Source organism: Cololabis saira, chromosome 1, assembly GCF_033807715.1.
Source record: "Cololabis saira isolate AMF1-May2022 chromosome 1, fColSai1.1, whole genome shotgun sequence".
NCBI classification, from domain to species: Eukaryota; Metazoa; Chordata; class Actinopteri; order Beloniformes; family Belonidae; genus Cololabis; species Cololabis saira.
The window spans coordinates 18,100,923-18,120,190 of record NC_084587.1 but is presented as its reverse complement, the minus strand read 5'-3'; the positions used below and the strand labels follow the sequence as shown (position 1 = coordinate 18,120,190).

Below are 19,268 nucleotides of genomic sequence, written 5' to 3'. Positions count from 1 at the left end.
GCCACAGTGAATTTGAAGTAAAACAATCCAGATGTGATAAAAGTGTTGAATTTCACCTCCTGTTAAAGAGGTTTTACCAAAACACAGCAATTACCATTTAGGAATTAGTAATTTTAATAATAATAATAATACATTTTATTTGTTAGGTGCCTTTCATGGCACTCAAGGTCACCGTACAACAATTAAAATATAAAAACACAATTTAAACAACAAAAAACAGCAGAGTTTGCAGCAGAATATAAAAAATAGATCTTTTTGATATTTACATTATTTTTATTTTAGTCAAACTAACTCAGTTTTCAGAGCTTAAAACATCTTTGGCGAGGTGACGTGATGGTAAACATAACCGCACATTTGGATACTTGGATGTAAATCCTCCTGAACGAACATCACCACATCCCAAGCTGCTTTGTTGGGCGTCTCCTGCAGCCACCTTCAGTTTCTGCTCGTTTCTGGACCTTTCAGGCTTCAGGTTCGACTTCTGTGCCGTCGGACTGGAACCAGGCGACCGGCTCGGCCTGTTGGAGCAAAGTCCATTTCTTTACCTTTTAAAAAGCCTCGATTTACTCTTTTTTTTGTTTTTTGTTTTGTTTTTACATATTTTATTGAATCCAGGCAACAATGTACAGTAACAATAAAACAATCTAACCATTTTCTTTTTTTTTTCTTTTTTTTTTTTACATCAAACCCTCACCCTATTATCCCCTTACTAAACTCCCTCGATTTACTCTTGCAGTCATTTTAGACCAGACTAAAGTTTCTTTCGTCAACGAAAATTATGACTAAATATCGTCGTCAACGAACCTTTATCACCTGAGGAAAAACGAGACGAGACGCAAAGAAAATGCTGGTCATGTGACGATAACGATAATTAAATATATAATGCAATATCATAGATGAATAAAAACAAGACTAAAATGTAGATTACAAAATAAAAACTGCTAAAATGTGTCTTAAATGTCATTGACCAAAATGAGACGAGACAAAATATTATAACAAAGATCCTTAATATACATTTTTTAAGTTGATTCCTCTCGTTTAGTCTTTAAACCAGTTTAGTCTTTAGCTCTTTGGATACACTTTCCTACATAGACGTGGAAAAGAAAACCCAATGTTTCGTCGAAAAAGAAAAAGATAGGGAGAAATGCGGAAAAATAAATGTGTTGTAAACTCAAATTAGAGAGTCTTCTGTATCTGGAATGAATGTATTCTTGAGTCTATAAGGTAACAATGATATAATAAGATAACCTAGTTTGAATCGTAAAATGGGTTTGGCTAAATACAATCTTTGAATAATATGAGACTAAAATGGTCCTGGACAATTCTGACTAAAATAAGACTAAAATGCTCAGACTTTTAGTCGACTGAAACTTGACACGACTAAAAGGAGAATGAATGTGACTAAATCTAATAAAAACTAAAATGATAGCTGGACCCAAAGACTAGAATTGAAACAGGCTGACAAAAACAACACTAGACCAGACCCATCTTTCTTATAAGGTTTTTTTTATTGCATTAGCTTAATTTGAAAATGAGCTTAAACTGTCTGTATTTCCTGAATGTTAATTGCAGCGTTTCAGTAAAAGCTCTTAAATCAAAGCTGAAAGTCTCCACTGGATGGTTTTATTTCATCTTCACGGTGGCGGCGTGTAAAGCCAAAGAGAGCGTCACCGTTGCCCGCAACCGTCCGGTCCCAGCTGCTCGTAGACCGTCCTCCTCCTGCTCAGCGCTGTTTTTCTCACCGTTGTTTTTGTTTGTTTGTTTGTGTGTGTGTAGTCAACAGCCTCGAGCATGCGTTTTCAGGATGCCTTCTTCACCACGCAGGGAGAACGGAAACGACAGAGGACACCAAATTCGCGCTTCCAGAACGACTACGTGGCCCTGCCAGGCCTCCGTACAACTGCCAAAAGCACATGGGAGCCGCGCAGCCACAAAGGGAAATGAAGTCTCGCAGACGGATCCATGACAAATGAATGCACTGAACTAGCAGTGGACGTAGAGGAGAGTTCTTCCTTTCTTTCTTTCTTTTTTCTTTTTTTTTTAAAGTTGTGAGTGTATGCGTGTGTCAGTATTTGGGATCTGCTTCCACCTCAACAGCTACAGCCTCCGCGCGCATAGACCAGAGGAAGTGACTGAAGGGAAGGGGTTACTGGCGTCGGGGCGACGTTGACCCGCTCGCGCGTTTTTCCCGCTCCGGGCGGCGCGGCGGGCGGGCTGGAGAGCGATCGGACACGGACTCGGAAGGCGACGCTGCCTCAGTTGCCTCGAGATTTCACATCCGTCAGGGAAAATAAACGTGACTCACAAATGTCACAGCACCTTTTTAGTTTTTTTTTTTGTCTTTCTTTTCCTAACGAACAGTTTTCTCTCTGTAAATCAAGAAATGAAAAGAGACATTTTTCTAAGTAGTCCAATTATGGTTTTGTTTTTGGGGTGTTTTTAATTTCCAGTTTGGATTTTGAATGTTTCTGAACTTTTGCTCGTAGTATTTCCCGCCACGACCTCCTCGCATGTTCAACACTGTCTCCTACCTGCTTCCGCTGGGCCGCGTCCGACTACAGCATCGCTTCCTCTGCAGTCTTTTTTTTTTTCTTTTTTTAAAAATTCATCATGACTAAAATATATGAATTTTGCAAATTTGACGTTGAAAACCTGAAAAGACGTTGAACTGACCACATTATTTAATTCCTGAGGGAAAGCGTTCAGACAGGAAGCCGACGCATTCGTGTTGGATTTTTTTGTCCTGTTAGCGTAAAATGCTATTGTTGCTCTCGTTGATGAAAAGAAAATGTTGGAATTATTTAAATTTGTATTTATTTTTGGCTTGCTATTGTTAAAACTATTGCTAACTGCTGTAAGAAAAACAATAAAATGACACATTTGTTTTTTTAAATTACATTTCCAGTCGAGTCAGATTTAATCGAATGAAATTAATAATTTGGGGAGTTGTGGAAAATATTTATTGCTTTGTTTTTTGTTGTTTTTTTTTTTAAAGATGTGAGTCACGTAAATATGCTTTAGAAGCTGAACAAAGTATTGAAATTGGAATTTAAAGACGATATTAAAATGACTATTTTATTAAAATTCTCTCTCATCAGAGGAAAAGAGAACCTGAATCTGAACATGCTTCCTTTTTAACGTGATCAATCACAGATATTGATAAAGCATCTACAGTGTAGGAAATGCACCAGATATCTATACAATTTATATAAAAAAAAAAAATCCACCTTAAACAATGTGATTATAGAATGAACGTAAAATGATTTATGGAGGTTTGGTTATGTTTATAAAAATTAAGGATAGAATAGAAAACATGGGATTAATCGGTTTCTCTTGAACGATGGTAACAGAACTTGGGCACAGATGTTTTTAAGGTTTTCTCATGCTGAAGGATGAAAAGCTGAGTCTTCCCAGAAGATAACCAGAATGTTGGTAGATCAGATGGCAGGTGATATCCACAGTCCTGCTAACGTTTAATATGACACAAACACAGCCTTGGACCAGTGGCAGTGTATCGCTGCTTCTTCAGTGTGCTTCATTTATTTAACAAAGTACCCCTCACTGTTTGGGAGGTCAAGTTGGGGCGAGCTGCTGACGATCAGCTTATGATGAACTGATCGCCAGCAGCTGTCGATTTTAGAAAAAAAAAAAAAAAAAAGGTTTTGGCAATTTGTCAATGGGGTAAGATGCAAGTGTTGGGTGTCATTCACAAATGGCTATTTAAGGCTATTTAACCATCTAGTACAGATTTTTTTTTGCCAGGAGAGAGCCTCCTCTCCATAAAGAGAACAGAGACTCAGTTACAATTCTCAAACTGCACCTGAACAAAACCACAAGACGTGTGGAGCCTGGAGCTGAATCCTGAAGACAGGTGAGTCCAAAGAAGAGTTGCTTGGTGGTGGAGGGGTGGTTGATGTTTGTTTTCTAGCTTCAGGATCTGGGTATCTTACAATCATTGAGTGGGAGTTCTTCCATTTCTAGATTAGTCTAAAGGCAAATGTGAGGCCATCTAACTTTGTAATTTCTGCTAATTTTAAAGAAGAAATCTCAACCTAACTGAAATACAGTGGTGGGACCCCAACCCAAATGTCTGACGTATCGTGTGACATGAATTTCTGACAAAAAAAGGTTTTATGCAAAAAAAATTAAAACAAATGCATTAAAAGCGATACATTAAATGACCCAATGTATTTATAATAATCCAAAAATAAATAAATTGTTTGATACCCCCCTGACAGTGGATGCTATATTATTTATATATATATGCGCTGAATGCACTGGATTGACTTTTGGATAAGACTGTAGGTGGTATCTGAAATAACCATGACAAGGTTTCTGATGCAAGGGTCAACGTCCTAGCAGATGTTTGATGGAGACGCCAAAGAAGAGGGATATATGTAAACTTTTTCTTTTTTGTGCTGCCAAACCTTTTTCGTTGTCTTTTGAGGGGCTTCTGGGATCACGTGACACCTTTAACTAGAGCATTTATGAGCAGGTATTTTAGTTGAAGTTATCTGAGCCGGTGAGTGCGTTTAACTTCCTTGTCAGGGTAACACCGGTGACGGAAACTAACGTTGATCCACATGAATAATCGTTACTAAACCCTTTAAAACAGTGGTCACCAACCCTGGTCCTCGAGATCTACTGTCCTGCATGTTTTAGATCAAGGGTCGGCAACCCGTGGCTCTAGAGCCGCATGCGGCTCTTTAGCGCCGCCCTAGTGGCTCCCTGGAGATTTTTCAAAAATGTTTCACCTTTTTTTTTTTTTTTTCTTTTTTTCCTATTTGTCTTCTTTTCTTTTTTCTTTTTTCCATTTCTTCTCTTTTTTTCTATTTTTCTATTTTTCTTTCCCTTTTTTTCTTTTTTTTCTTTTTCCTCTTCTTTTTCCTTTTTTTATTTTTCTTCTTTTTTTCCTTTTTTCTCTTTTTTTCTTCCTGTTTCCTTTCCTTTTTAATCATACAGTTCAACTTTTTTCTCAACATTTCAACTTTTTTCTCAACATTTCGACTTTTTTCTCAAGAAGGTACTTCAATATTAATCTTGACATTTCGACTTTTTCTCAAAATTTTGACTTTTTTCTCGACATTTTGACTTTTTTCTCAAAGTGCATAGTGAAAAAAAAATCTCCCCCCAATTATAACTAATATAGATACATGCAGCATGTGTTGTCTTCATTCTAAGGCTGATACAAGACTTTTCATTTTTTGCGGCTCCAGACATATTTGTTTTTTGTGTTTTTGGTCCAATACGGCTCTTTCAACATTTTGGGTTGCCGACCCCTGTTTTAGATGCTACGCTGCTTCAGCACACCGTGATACAAGGAGCTGTGTCAACAACAGAACTCTCCAGACCTGGATAACGAGATAATGAGGACTGTTAATTAGAATCAGGTGTGCTGAGGCCGGGAAACATCCAAACCACGCGGGACAGTAGATCCTGAGGACCAGGGTTGGTGACCACTGCTTTAAAAGAATAAAAACAAACAATACTGATTAACGTGTATCACGTTACCCAATCCCAAACTGGAGCAGGAAGAGTTGCAGCAAAGCGCCTCACAACCATCCTGCATTATTCATGTTTGCGCTCCACGTCTGAGCTCTGGTGGAGAAGCGAAGCTGCAGGCCGGACGGGGAGAAAACCTCACAGCAAACTTCTCCACATCCTGTCTCTTGCTGCAGTTCAATTAAGGGCATTTTAAATGATTTATGAATTTTAGCAAGACATTTTTTTTTCTCCCTTTTAGATTTAATGGCCTTTAAACATCACATTTAACCATTAAAGGATGTTTATCATAGTGTAAATTATAACCTGAAACACATAGGTGATGAGGTGGTTGTTATTTTTGATGAAGCAACAAAAAATCACAAAGGTTTAACGGTGACGTCACTGCTCGTAGTTGTTTATCTTTATAATAGTATAATTGTTCTGAATGTATTTTATTTAAAGTTTAGTTATTTGAAATGTATATTAATCTTATTGTGTTGAATTGTGCTATATAAATACATTTGCCTTGCCTTGCCTTTTAATAAATGTATTGATTTTGGCACACAAAGAATTTAGCTACAAAGAAAAAAAAGTGCCATGTGAAGCGTTAAAGCTGCATCACCTCATGATGAAACAGGTTGGGAAGATGTGGGCTCGAGTATAAAAAAAAAAGTGATTTTGTGATTTTAGGCGATATTAAAGGAGCTCAAGGACACGGCCGAAGAAAAGGAAATAAAAACGTCCGAAGGCTTCAGGACTGTAGCACGTATCAGAAACACACCAACGTCGCTATCAAGGATGTGTTGAAGGATTTAAAAGCTACAGGGGTTTGAGAAGCGTACGTGAGCTTCAAACTTCAAAACTACGACGGGGCTTGGCTTCTGGACCTCCCAATTAAACGCCGGACGGTCCGTCTCGTCTTTGAGGAATCTGATTTAACCATTAGGCAAGTTTCCACTCCGCGATGCCTCCGAGTCCAGAGATGTTGACACGGATTCTGGACGATGGTTTTGTTTTTGAACTGGAAACTTTTGGTCGCCTTTGCCCATTTAAAGATGCAACGTCCTGGGCAAAAGTCTCCCTGAGGTGACACCTTCCCCGTGCGCTCTCTGTGGGATCTGCTCCCTAATCTGGGCTTTTGCTCCTGATTTTGTTGCACATTTACAGTACGAACAGCTGCTGGCGTCGCACGTTTGAACGGTTGTTCGCCGTCTGATCTGTTTCCTTCACTAAGTCGGAGGCGTTGAGGGACGACGTCAAAGTCCCGGTTTTTCCCATTGAGCCTGACATCCAGAGGTGGACAGAGTACTCGACCCCAGTACTTGAGTAAGAGTACAAATACTACTGGTCAAAATGTACTCCGTTACAAGTAAAAGTAGCTCAGTCAAAATATTACTCGAGTAAGAGTAGAAAAGTACTTGCTTTTAAAGGTACTTAAGTATCCAAAAGTAAATGCTTTTAAATTTACTTTAAGTAAAAGTAAGAGTAAGAGTAAGAGTAAATTTCTTATTTTCCACATCAGTAAATTACTATATTTTTTCTAAATTAATTTAAGGATCTTTTAACTATTGTTTCTGAGAATTAACTCTTTGAAACCAGCTGCACTGATGTGCTGCTTTTAGAACCACAATGTTATATAAAACCTGCAGAAACACCAAAAACAAATCAAATGAATGGGATCATAAGAGGACAGCAGATGATGCAGAGTTTATTAACAATCATGAACTGAAACCAAATGAACCTGCACCATCCAACTAAGTCTGGATCCCCCTCAAAGACCACTGCTTTACCAAAAACTACATCTCTGCTTTCAATAACTCAATGTTGAAGTCACTTAACTTTACAGGAAGGACATGTACCAGTACAATATAGCAATATAGAGCATAACAAACTGTCTCCCCATGTCTGTCTTGTCTGTCTCTGTGCCTGTCTCCCAATATCCGTCTAAAAATAGGATTTGAGGGAAGAAGAAAAAAGAGCAAACCTGAAAGTATCGAGTACTTTTCAGCCTTCCTAGAAATTTACTCGAGTAAAAGTAAAAATATTTGTCTTGGAAATGTATTCAAGTAAGAGTAATAAGTACCAAAGAAATCTAATACTCAAGTAAAGTACAAATCCTCTGGATATGTACTTAAGTACAGTACTCAAGTAAATTTACTCCGTTACTGTCCACCACTGCTGACATCTCAGTGCGACCTGACGGATCCCGGGTTTCTTTCTGGTCTCTGTTCTGCCTGGTTGTCCTTTTTAGATTTTTTTTTCTTTGACGTCTCAATTTTGTACTATTTTCGACTCGCTGCATCAGCAGCGCCTTTTGACCCCATTTAAGACTCTTGGACTTGGGTCCGGCTCATCCCGATTGTAACCGATATATCGGAGACATTCATGGTGAGAACAAACTTTATTATACTGTTAGCATTTTTTAAATTGACTTTTTCTCCAAAAAACCTCAACTTTTCCTGATTTGTGGTTCCTACTACTCCAAAAAGAACACTTGATGCAATATCCATCCATTATTTAAACCCACTTACTCCTATTTGGGGTCCCAGGGGTCAGCTGGAGCCAGTCCCACCTCTACTTCTGCTGAAAGAGGACTGGCTGCTAGTTCATCACGGGGTCTTCTTTAAACATCTGAGAGTTAATTAACTCAGCTGGCAACACGTCGGTAGCACGGCCGCCCTGACCGGGCCCTTCAGAGGCCCAGATGGAGCGGAGTGGGCGAAGGGTTCAGCAGTCCTCATCAAAATAAAACCATTCATAATTCAGGGATTTCACCACAAATGATTTTTATGAATCTTGCATTGAGCCTCTAAAAGTCTTGGTTTACATGTCAAAAGTACACAGCGAGTCTGTGGAACATCTCTGCCGAGCCCACAGAAGAACTGTACGGCCGGCCATAAATAAATTGATCACAAAGCAAGTTTAGTTCATTTTCAGAGCTGCAACGGGGAGAAAAAAAAGGGTTGAATGTTTTTCTTGAAGCCCAGGAGAGAGACAGTCTCCCTGCAGCCTTGTGGAGATGTTGGAAGATCATTAGCCGTGGCTTCACAATGAAGTCAGACCCGACTGAGCATCGGCTCTGTACTTGTTGCCCGAATCTGTTTCCTAATATGGATTTAACAAGACCAAAAGAATAGCGCGGCGGCGAGCCCTGTGAGGGCTGGAATGCTCATTACGCTCCCAAACACTAAGTCAGTGGAAAAACAGCTGGGCGGAAAATAAAAACGGGGGCAGAAACAGAGATAATGCTGCTTTTTCTGAGCGTCTCATAATTAGCGGTGGAGCAAATGCTCCAAATGTGGCCGCAGGAAAAGCACGACAGCCCGGCTATCTGAGCAGCCGACGCAGTGCCAACACATTTCACTCCCGGCCCGACGCTGGGAAACAGCTTCAACTTTAACCTGCTGTCAGAGACTTTGGCTTTATTTTGTTTCCTAAATTGATGAAAAGATGGGTGGCAATCGCATTCCTGTGAGGACACGTCAGAAAAGCCAGAGGAGCTAATTAATATAGAAATGTATTCATTTAATACTAATTAAAACAAAACAAACTAAGATATCATGGAAATATAATAATTATTGTCCAAGAATTTCTCAACAATAAACCATTAAATTTCAATGATGGGTGCAGAAATGTGCGTTGGTAATAGGGATGGGAATAGATATGATTTGTATGATTCCAATTCCATTTTCGATTCTGCATAACGATTCGGCTCTTTATCGATTCTCATTTGGGGAGAAAAGGACAAAAATGAGGCAAATGGCTCCAATATGATTGGCAGTTTTCGTTGGTTAATTACTTACCTGCAATAGGGATGTTTTAACTAGGGTTACCACCTTTCAGAAATAGAAATAAGGGACGCCCTGATTTCAGCAGCGCAGGAGCCAAAAAAAAAAAGCCCCAAAACTTCTAAACTGAATAAAAATGTGTTTATTTTATATGAAAAAACTAAATGCTTTGATTTAAAGTTTAAAGTGCTTTAATAGCATTGAACTTGCATGACTGTACAGACAGCCAACCATACTAGCAACTGAAATATCCTCCTATGCTACGTATGTCCATATCAGCCCAGATGTAGAATATAGCCTACAGGTGAAGAATATGGTGTAAAAGTTAATTTATTTCAATAATTCAACTAGAATATGGTGTAAAAGTTAATTTATTTCAATAATTCAACTAGAATATGGTGTAAAAGTTAATTTATTTCAATAATTCAACTAGAATATGGTGTAAAAGTTAACTTATTTCAATAATTCAACTAGAATATGGTGTAAAAGTTAATGAAAATACGGTACAAATCGTGTCCCGTATTAGTTCAATACGGGACGCAACATTTTTTTCTCAAATAAAGGACAATTCCGTATTTTACGGGACGGGTGGCAACCTTAGTTTTAACGGCTATATGATTGGCAGACCTTATGGACTGAGTGATGTCATCAGGCAGCGCCGGCCGCGTAGCTCTCTCTCTCACATCTGGCTCATGCGGTGCGGAGCAGCAGTTTTTGTGAGAGCGATTTACTTTTGTGCATTATTCTTTCTTTTTTCAACAGTAAATCTCAGGTTTTTTTGGGTTGTTTGGAGATTGCTGTCATGTGTGATACAGAAGCCAACAGTTGAAGTTACCATTTCAATTAGTTTTTTCATAATTAACGAGCAATGTAATTTCCACAACCTCGTGCAGTCCGTATATTCTTGTTTTTGTTGCATAACCTGAAAAACACTAAAGAAGTGTAACAACATGCTAACGTTGCTGCTGATGCTGCTGGGTTGAGAATTACTGATGTCGGTCCAGAGCGGATCGAAAACTCGACCTTCATTGATTGTTATTGCTGCTGTTTTTTTTTGTTTTTTTTTTACTGAAATGTGACCAAACTTTCGAGGGTTGGGATCGCTTGGGCGCCATGTTTACTACTGACTATAAACATGGCTTACGCACATTGCTATGCAAGGCAACATGCGTAAGCATGTTGAAAGGGTGTGTGATGACGTCATTTATGCCCACTGGAATTGAAAAGGGAATCGTAACACTGGCAAGCGGTTCTGAACAAGAACCGGTTCCCGATTCCCATCCGTAGTTGTTGGGGTTCAGGCCATCCAGGGTTTGGGTTCCTGTAGTTCTTGTTTATTTGTAAAGTTTTCATTACGCGCTGGTCTACTAGTTACTAATGACATGATGCAAGAGGCCTCGTCTTCCCCGTTTCTCAAGCAGCCGGTACACAGAATCAGTTTGAAATATGAGATTTTAATAAATTAGTGAGAAAACTGGAGTTAAGGCTTCTGACTGGACCGAGGCCGAGACAACAGACCAATCAGAAGTACCTGAAGAAAACTACCTGTCCATAAATGGATAAATCAAAAGATGATTACTACCTCCCTAACTAAATAAACCCACTAAAGAAATGGCTGCCCACCCAACAAACATCTCAGGTTGGTAGAAGACGGAGACATGAAAGCGCCGGTCCTCGGTCGTCCAGCATCCCAGCTCTTGTCATCCGTCGGTGCAGCTTCATGCAGCCCGTCGCAGTCAGCAAACATCATTTACAATTTGACATCACGTGTAACAATCGATTATTTTCAAGCAGGTATAAAGGTGGACTGGGGGTAACGGGTTTAGTCAGTCGAGTCGTCCTCCAACCGGATCCCAGCCCGGTCAAGCGTCACCGAACTCTGCCAAACTGGAGATGTTAGACGTTCACAAAGGGACAAATTGGATTAGTCTCTGAGTGTTATTTTTTTTTTATGATCTGTGGCCTTCAAACAGACTTTGAATGCGGCTCACAAAAAGCTGACAAACCCTGAATTGCTGATGACGGCGACGGTGGTGTGAATGGAAAGAGGACAGTCCTTGAGAGGGAGTTTCAATTCAGGTATAAATACAGTACTTTAAAGGGGTCAAAAAATCTATTCATTTGTCATCTTAATTTTCTCATCTGTTATAGGAACCCACATCTGTCACAGTTGAAGTATGACACGTCTATTTCCAACCCCATACACTCAGAAACCTATCTTTTGTGTGGCCAGTTTTGTGGAAGCACAACTTTATACAGACTGTTAATTTGTTTTCTTTTATCTTAAATTATATTGTGTATCTGCTTTACCAAAATACGTTGTATGTACTGTAGCTCTGCAACTGCCCCCATATTTGTTTTACTAAAATATTTCTGCTGTTATTTAATAGATGGCCACTTATTTAAGGTTATATAATGAATGAGAATGATCATAAAGTGGAAACAACACAGAGCGAACATCTTCCAACATCTGGGACTGTCTCTCTATGTGTGGATGCAAAATAAATAGCAGAAAAAACATTCTGATCCCGTTCTTCAGGCATTAATTTTGCATCCATCTGTAATCGTGTAGTCTCCAGGTTTATCGGAAACACTCTGCTTCAGTGTCATCGCAATTAATCTCAAGATTATAATGAGATGAAACGCAGTGGAACCGATGCTGCGCTGATGGCTGCTCACATGGAGCTCGTATGTTGTCGGTAAACAGGCCGACTCCTCAGCTGGAGGCTCTGCATGATTAAAATCCGCCTAGTTATCGCCACGTCTTATTAACTCGTGACTTTTGGATCCCGAGGCCCCATATTACAGAAGTTTGTGGCCAAGAAATAATATTTTATAACCTGGAGGGCTCTGTGTTTACACATTGGTGTGCCGAGCCCCCCCAATCCTCTCCAGCAGTTCAGCATCTGTGATTCCCAGTTATTATGACTGCAGTTTATGACTGAAATTTGGAACCAGAAGCTCATATTTCCATTTTTGGCTCTTACACCTAAATGACTCATGTTATATGAGGGTGGCATCGGGGCAGGAGTCTATTTACGGTCTTGTAAAGGCCCATGTTAGTGTCTTAGGCGCTATAGCTATACGTATTTTACGCCAATGGAGCAATTGAAACATTAACTTTTGTCATACTAGCTGGATATATTTCGACCTCAATGAAAAAGTCTCACAAGTGTGTAAAAGTTGCGATGGTCATACAAGAACGCCGCTGGGAAAGAACGATTAGAAATTCTGCTTGTCAGCACGTTATGTACACGGACATCTGAGACCACACATTCATTTTTAATGACATCTGTGTTTTTGCTTGCTGTGTAGCTTGGTTAAATGGGCGGAAAATAAGGTTAGAAGTCGGCCCAGACAATTTCTGCATGAGTGACAAAATGTGACTAATAAACACAGGATGCATCTAAAATTATACATAATTCTGAAAGTGTGCCAAGTCCGACCTGTTCCCAGGCCTCCAAGCTTAGGTTTCTTTCTGTTCCCCCCGTTCGGTGGTTAGTAAGTAGACGTTAAACTTGTGGTCTTATTTAGTAAAAAAACAATGCGTTTTTTCTTTTCTTTTTTTCCTCCTCATTTGGAGGCATGACAAGTTAATACTTTTTTCCCCCTAATTTTGTAAGCAAAGCCTGAATGAAGACAGTTTAGGTTTTTTAAATGCATTTTTTTACCATAACAAACCATCCATGACACCATTATCAATTCAGAAAAAGAACATATAAACCTATTAAATCATTTAACTGAGGAAAGGTACCAATAAAATAATATTGGCAGTGTCGGTAGCCACCCTGCATTTTAATTTCTAGCCTGCATTTGGATGAGAAACGATATTTCTGAGAAAGTGGCTACTTTACTGCACCTCCTCTCTCCAGCGGTGTTTTCACAGTGATCCCACATAGGGGCAGCTATGTGTGTCCAAGGTGGGTGCTTTCGCATCACAGTGTTCTGGAGTATTCTGGAGATGTCTTTACGCGTCACGACCAGCAACAAGTGCCTTTGTGGTCGCTGACTCGGCTCTGCACAAACGCCGGCTTCGGTTTAGCCGCTGCTGCGCCAGCTTGACCTCAACAGGTGATAGGCCTTCCAAGTTGGTAAGCTAGTCAGCAGACACCGCAGAGCTGTTAGCCCCCTTTGCAGGCTTGCGCCCCTTTGCAGACTCGCGCCCCTTTGCAGGCTAGCAGCTAGCACCCTTTGCTGGCTAGCGCCCTAGTTCAAGTGGGAGACTTGTAATTTGGAATTGCTCCGTTTGTAGCTAGTCTTGAGTTTTTATTCACTGTACAAACTGACAACGGGCTAAACTTCACCGTGTCCATGATGTGCCGGTTGATTTCATCCCCAGGGGATGGGTTTGCAGCAATCTTTGTAGCCCTGTTACGCTTTACGTTTTTCTTTTGGTCACTGTTCCTACCTCCCAAGGTGTAACAGTGGCAGGACAAAACCTTTCCAAGACGGAGCACAGCGAGGTGGAAGAAAGTGGCTCTGTAAACGGGGCATTTTTTCTAGAAGCGTTCATGAACTCGTCCAGTGTTACTCCCCCCGAGGGTCCAAAAATCATGGATAACCACTATTGATTTTCCGCGTTGTCCCGTGTGTGCAGAAATCTCAATCTGAATCCTTTAAAAATATGATGTTCTCCATCCATTCATCCATCCATTTTCTATACCCGCTGTATCCTTTGCAAGGTGACGGGGGTCTGCTGGAGCCTATCCCAGCTAATTACAGGTGAGAGGCAGGGGTTCACCTGGACAGGTCGCCAGTCTATCACAGGGCCACATATACAGACACACAACCATGCATACTCACACTCAAAGAATCATCAATGAACCTACTATGCATGTTTTTGGACTGTGGGAGGAAGCTGGAGTAACCGGAGAGAACCCACGCAGGAACGGGAGAACATGCAAACTCCACACAGAAAGACTCCCGTCTGGCATATTATTTTAATTATTAAGTTTTATTTTGGAGATTGGCGAACCGTTCTCTTAAATAATTCGGCTACAATTGTACCTGATGAAAAGCAACATCATCGTCCAGATGTTTTTCTACTATCCATCACTTTTCCGAAATTGCAGTGACTCATCTAAAAAAAAAAAAAAAAGGTGAATAATGAAAACAAGTTCAAAATTAAATGGTAAAAAATGTTTCAGTATTTGATGTTTTCTGTCATCTACTGTGAAAAAATCTACGGTAGCTTTGCTCCTGCTTCATCAGTTATTTAGAAATGACAACAGTAACAATTATTTCACTTGAGTTTATTTGTAACAAATGAAACTTGTGTCGATAAAGAACAGAAATCCATACAGACCTTCTTTATTTTTTTAAGTTTTTGCACGCTCTGAGAACCAATGTAAGAAAATAAAAAGCACTTGTTGACTCAGAGCCGAAAAACAAACCAAAAAAAAAAGAGAACGAAAGAAAGTTTACATATACAGACCAATCGGAGGTAACTGATCCAAGAACACACTATATTTTCATTTTTATACATTTTATAAACTCCAGTTTTATCCATCTACATGATACATTTGGGGGTAAAATAGAACACGATTTAGTGAAACTTCTTGCTTGTGGTACAACAAATCCACAATGTGATGTATTGCACAAACGTCTGTGCCAAAAAACTGTGATTTCAGGTGCGTCCCTTTATCATATCACTCTGTAAATCCAATAAATTTCTCTTCGCTCCTTAACTTTATCTTTAATTTACTTATTTATCCATTTATTTAAGCATTTCAATTACTCTCTGTGTTTTGTGTTATTTACATATACACAACCGCGTGAGCATTAACGGGATCCGACCTTACAGAGTTCAAGTAAGACTCCTGGTTTGGGGGCGGGCTATCAGAGAAAATAAGATGCTAGTATTAGTGCATAGTACGAAGAGAAAAAGTGCAAGTCTTCCCATAACCGGTGCGACCAAAGGGGCATCTCAAAAGTGGTACCATGCATACAAAAACAACGACAGGGTTAATGTAATAGTGGAAAACTGTCGACCATCCTCTGTGTGGTCAAGCGTTAATGGAGCCATTTCTTTTTTTTTTTTGAGAAAAATTACGTCTATTGTGTGATGTTAGCACCAAAACTTCTCTTTAGCCTTTTTGTTGTTATCGGAAAACGTACACGGACGTAGACATCGGACTGGGGGAAACAGATGATCAGACTGAGGAGCATAACAAAGCATACTCCCAACTGCTGCTCAGTCGAACAAAAACATCTACAGCCATTCTGCTTTTATAGACATCTGCATAGCCAGGCGGTGTCAACGTCTAAGTGAGGGCCATAATTTCATAGCAGGTAAACTGAAGTCTCCACGGGAGGGGCACACAGTTTAGCCCCTTTCACACAGCCAGTTTGTCGTGACCCTGTAAAGCCTTTATTCTGCCCGCTGTGCAATGTGAACATCAGGCGATGGAGGGAAAAGGTGCAGCAACCCGTTCGTAGCAGCAGAGCCCCAACGGGGGCGAAATGACCGGTGTTTGAATTGGCAACGCGGGGGAAAAAAAAGGTGCAACTGCGGCGTGAGGACGGCGTCAAGCTCTATGCAGATTATTAAATCGGTCCGTCCCGGGGACGGTGTCTGACTGGCCGAGCGACAAGTCCACTAACGACGCAACGACAACACGTTTGTGCGTGTTTCCATTACCAGGAAGGCCCCTTGTAACATGGCCCTTAGGAACCTTTGTGGGGGCCAAAAAACAACCCTGTAGTAGGAGAGTACCGTTTTTTTTGGCCAAGAAGGGCTACATGTGGGTGATCTCTGCCATTTGGTTATTCTAAATGCAGGGAATTACGTTCAGCCCTCTCACGTGAACTTAAATTATGTGACCACAAATCATTTGGACTAGAAACATTTTGCTACGAGTACATTTGATGAAGTTGGAGATTACACGAAGAAAACAATGGATGGACTGATGAGTCGGTTCATGTATTGTGCCATATTAAACCAATATAGAGGTCCGGTGGGGGGCTTCTTTTAATCTCACTACGACCGCGGTGTGTTTACAAAAAAAAATAAAGTGGCATCCATTGTTAACGTGTTTCTTTTTCTTTTCATTCTTCTGCTGCATTCTTTTGCGAACAGCAAAATATGCACATTACTGCCACCTGTTGGTCGACAGTGCTATTTTTCAGTCAAAGGTTCTTGTGTGGCGCTACGGTGTGATGGAAACATGCCAGCTGAATAGGCCGAGGAGACGGTTGGCCCCGTTAGAGGTTACTGTCCGGCCAGATCTACCCTGAACTCCTGCTATTGGAAACGCACCTATTCTGAACTTTGTCACTAAATTAGAGGAATTTCAAGAAAATGAGCCCTACTAGAGGGGCTGTTTTTGCATCGTAGCTACTGTGGGCAACCCGGACCAAGGAACTTAATGTATTTATTTATCGATTTGGTGGTTTTTTTTTTTTTATGGTTTATTCAACACCTACTGAATAGTGCGGACTAAAAACACGAGGGACCTGTTGCTGACCTGTATGGACCTTAAAGACGAGGAAAGGGAACGTCCTTGGATTGCGAGACTGTGTAATGCTTTGTAAAAGTTGATACTGGGATTGGATCAATGCGCCTTCATGGTTTTATTGTGAATGCACAGCTGGAGAGCGGAGGCAGAACCAACAGGGGACCTCGAGTACGCCTTCACGCCGCAGTCGCTGCGTGAAAGTGGCTTTTATCCTGCTGATTTCACGCTCTGAAGCAGATCGGAAATGTTACTCCTTAATCAACAAAAGGTGTGACATGCAGTTGCTGGGTCTGAAGTAATGAGCACGGCCATCCAGCCTACGCAGAGCTTCCCGTTCACAATATCACAGCCAAAAACAGAACACACAAATATAATTTCACTTAACCTAACAAAAAAGAAGATCCTATACACAGACATTCAGATCACATATGTACAAGCATACGTACATAAAATACACGAAAAGCCTTTAAAGTAACTTTATCAAAATAGGCGTGTAATATAAGGCACTAGAAATCTAAAATCAAAATACTTAAGAGATGCTGTTTGAAATATGAGTTTCGCTCGCTTGCTGTGACGCACAGAAGGATGACATCATCTACTGGAGCTGTGACATGTTTAGAGATCTTAAGTCCTCTGTTTGGACACAGTAAAACGTGGCGGTGACCAAGTGTAACATCCTGGTGTCTGAAAAAAATGATGCACCATCACCAATATCATCATCGTCATCATCATCATCAATCATCATCATCATTATGGCATATAACTGCAGTTAGTGACTTGACACAAAAATATATAATACATCTACTTATTGCACACTGAATCAGACAGAGAGAAAAGTCTACGGTGAGCATTCCGGTGAGAAATTTGTCCCGTCACCCCTCCCCCGTATCCCGCCCCGTCTCTACGTCCCTTTCTCGCTCTCCGATTGAGAAATCTTTGAGAAACTTTTTTTATTTTTTAATCATCAACACTCTCCACACTTGTGCTCCCGTAACACCGGACAACTTGGCGGGACTTCCTGGTAGCAGCGGGTGTGAACGTCGGACTCTGAAGGGCGCCCTCTTCAGGCCGCTGACGCCGCAGGCAAGGTTATAGCGTCGAGGCGGGGGGGCGGGCCCCCCCCGTGCGAGTGTTTTTTAGAAAGTGAGTGGGTGTAGGACACTCAACAGTGGCATTTTTTTTTTTGTTGTTTTTTGTGAAAATCTTCCACGCTAGATTTGATTGTACATTTTAAACCACATAAAAAAATGGCTACAGTTCATTGGGGTTACACAGAAAACAGAAATACAACTTTTGCTTTTGTATATTCAGTGGGGGAGGGTGGGGGGGGGTAAAAATCATAAACCCGTAAAAAGAAAATAGTCATGTATCTTTCTAAAAAACTAAATAAACGTTTTGCGGTATGCATTTTGAACCTCTATACTTGCTTTATTTTAAATCGTGAAGCGTAAGGTTGAACTGGTGGTGCTTATTACTGTATGGTAGAAATCTCCCCTTTATCATTCACAAGAAACGAAAGTCTGTTTCCACAATAAACCAGAAAAAAAAAAACACTTTTTGGTGGTTTTTCTTTCCCCCCAACGTGTGTTCGTAATGTGTGCTCTGTGGTTTCAGTCTCCTATTGTTACTTCTCCGGTGCTTAAAAGTCTCAAGCTCCTTCAGTCGACGAGGCGTCCGTAAGATGGATTTGTAGACTTCCTTCTCAACGGTTCTCGTGATAGGAAAGAAAGAAAAAAAATAAAAAATAAAAAATTCCCGTGACAGAAAGATGCCGTAGCTTGGTCCTGTATTTAGTTTGGTGATGCTACACTGGTGATGGACGAGGTGAGAGTTCCACACCCAAACGACACGAAAGCAATCTGGGTGCTCACAAAGAAAGCACTGAAACGGAAACAGACGAATCTATACTCGATCAAGTATTCTGATTGGAACAGTGGTTGAAGTTGCTTCTTCGGACCGACCCACGGGTGCGTTTGTTCTGGCGGAGGGTGGAAGGAGACGCCCTCGTCAAGCAGGTTGCTATGGCTCAGTTAGAGGTGCTGCTTCTGGGTTTTACGGGATAAGCCGATGGTCCCTCTTTAACTCTGCGTGTGGTGGCAAAAAAATCTTCACGCGCACATCGCAGCCTAGTGCACGTATTCCGGTTGCGTGTGACACTACAAAAAAAGGTGCACTAGGTTGAATGTGGCACGAACGACGACTGGGTTTATGTTGCATAGTGATCGAAGCTTCCCAGGTACTCCAGACTAGCCCTGTAGCAGAACTGGTACTGATCCTGAGGGGAGGCAGGAGAAGACTGGGTCAATGACGGAGAGAGAAAGAAAGAAAGAAACAAGAGCACCAGAAAGAAGGAAAGAAAGAGAGCTCACCTCTGTCTGGACGGTGGCGGGTCTCTGAGTCCGAAGCATCTTGACTGTCTGGAAGATGTCCACCACTCCCTCGTACCTCATCCTTTCCAGCACGATACTGAGCGTGATGAACACGCCGGTCCTCCCCACGCCAGCGCTGTCGGCGAATGAGGTGCAAAGATATTTAGAGA

The 19,268-nt window shown here is 40.9% G+C and overlaps 2 protein-coding genes across 19 annotated transcripts in view; one reads left to right on the top strand and one right to left on the bottom strand.

Annotated features, from left to right (window-relative positions):
- kdm4c (lysine (K)-specific demethylase 4C) overlaps window positions 1–2,896 on the top strand; it is a 44,713-nt gene extending 41,817 nt beyond the window's left edge. For all 6 annotated transcript variants that reach the window (XM_061716127.1, XM_061716307.1, XM_061716285.1 and 3 more), the window contains one exon: window positions 1,777–2,896. In XM_061716127.1, the coding sequence (XP_061572111.1) occupies window positions 1,777–1,944 (168 nt within the window). In that variant the 3' untranslated portion in view covers window positions 1,945–2,896. The remainder of the gene's footprint in view (window positions 1–1,776) is intronic.
- Window positions 2,897–14,508: 11,612 nt separating this feature from the next.
- LOC133425941 (receptor-type tyrosine-protein phosphatase delta-like) overlaps window positions 14,509–19,268 on the bottom strand; it is a 332,624-nt gene continuing 327,864 nt past the window's right edge. For all 13 annotated transcript variants that reach the window (XM_061716354.1, XM_061716346.1, XM_061716378.1 and 10 more), the window contains 2 exons: window positions 19,099–19,234; window positions 14,509–19,004 (listed from right to left, as the gene is read on the bottom strand). In XM_061716354.1, coding sequence (XP_061572338.1) covers window positions 18,936–19,004; window positions 19,099–19,234 — 205 coding nt within the window. In that variant the 3' untranslated portion in view covers window positions 14,509–18,935. The remainder of the gene's footprint in view (window positions 19,005–19,098; window positions 19,235–19,268) is intronic.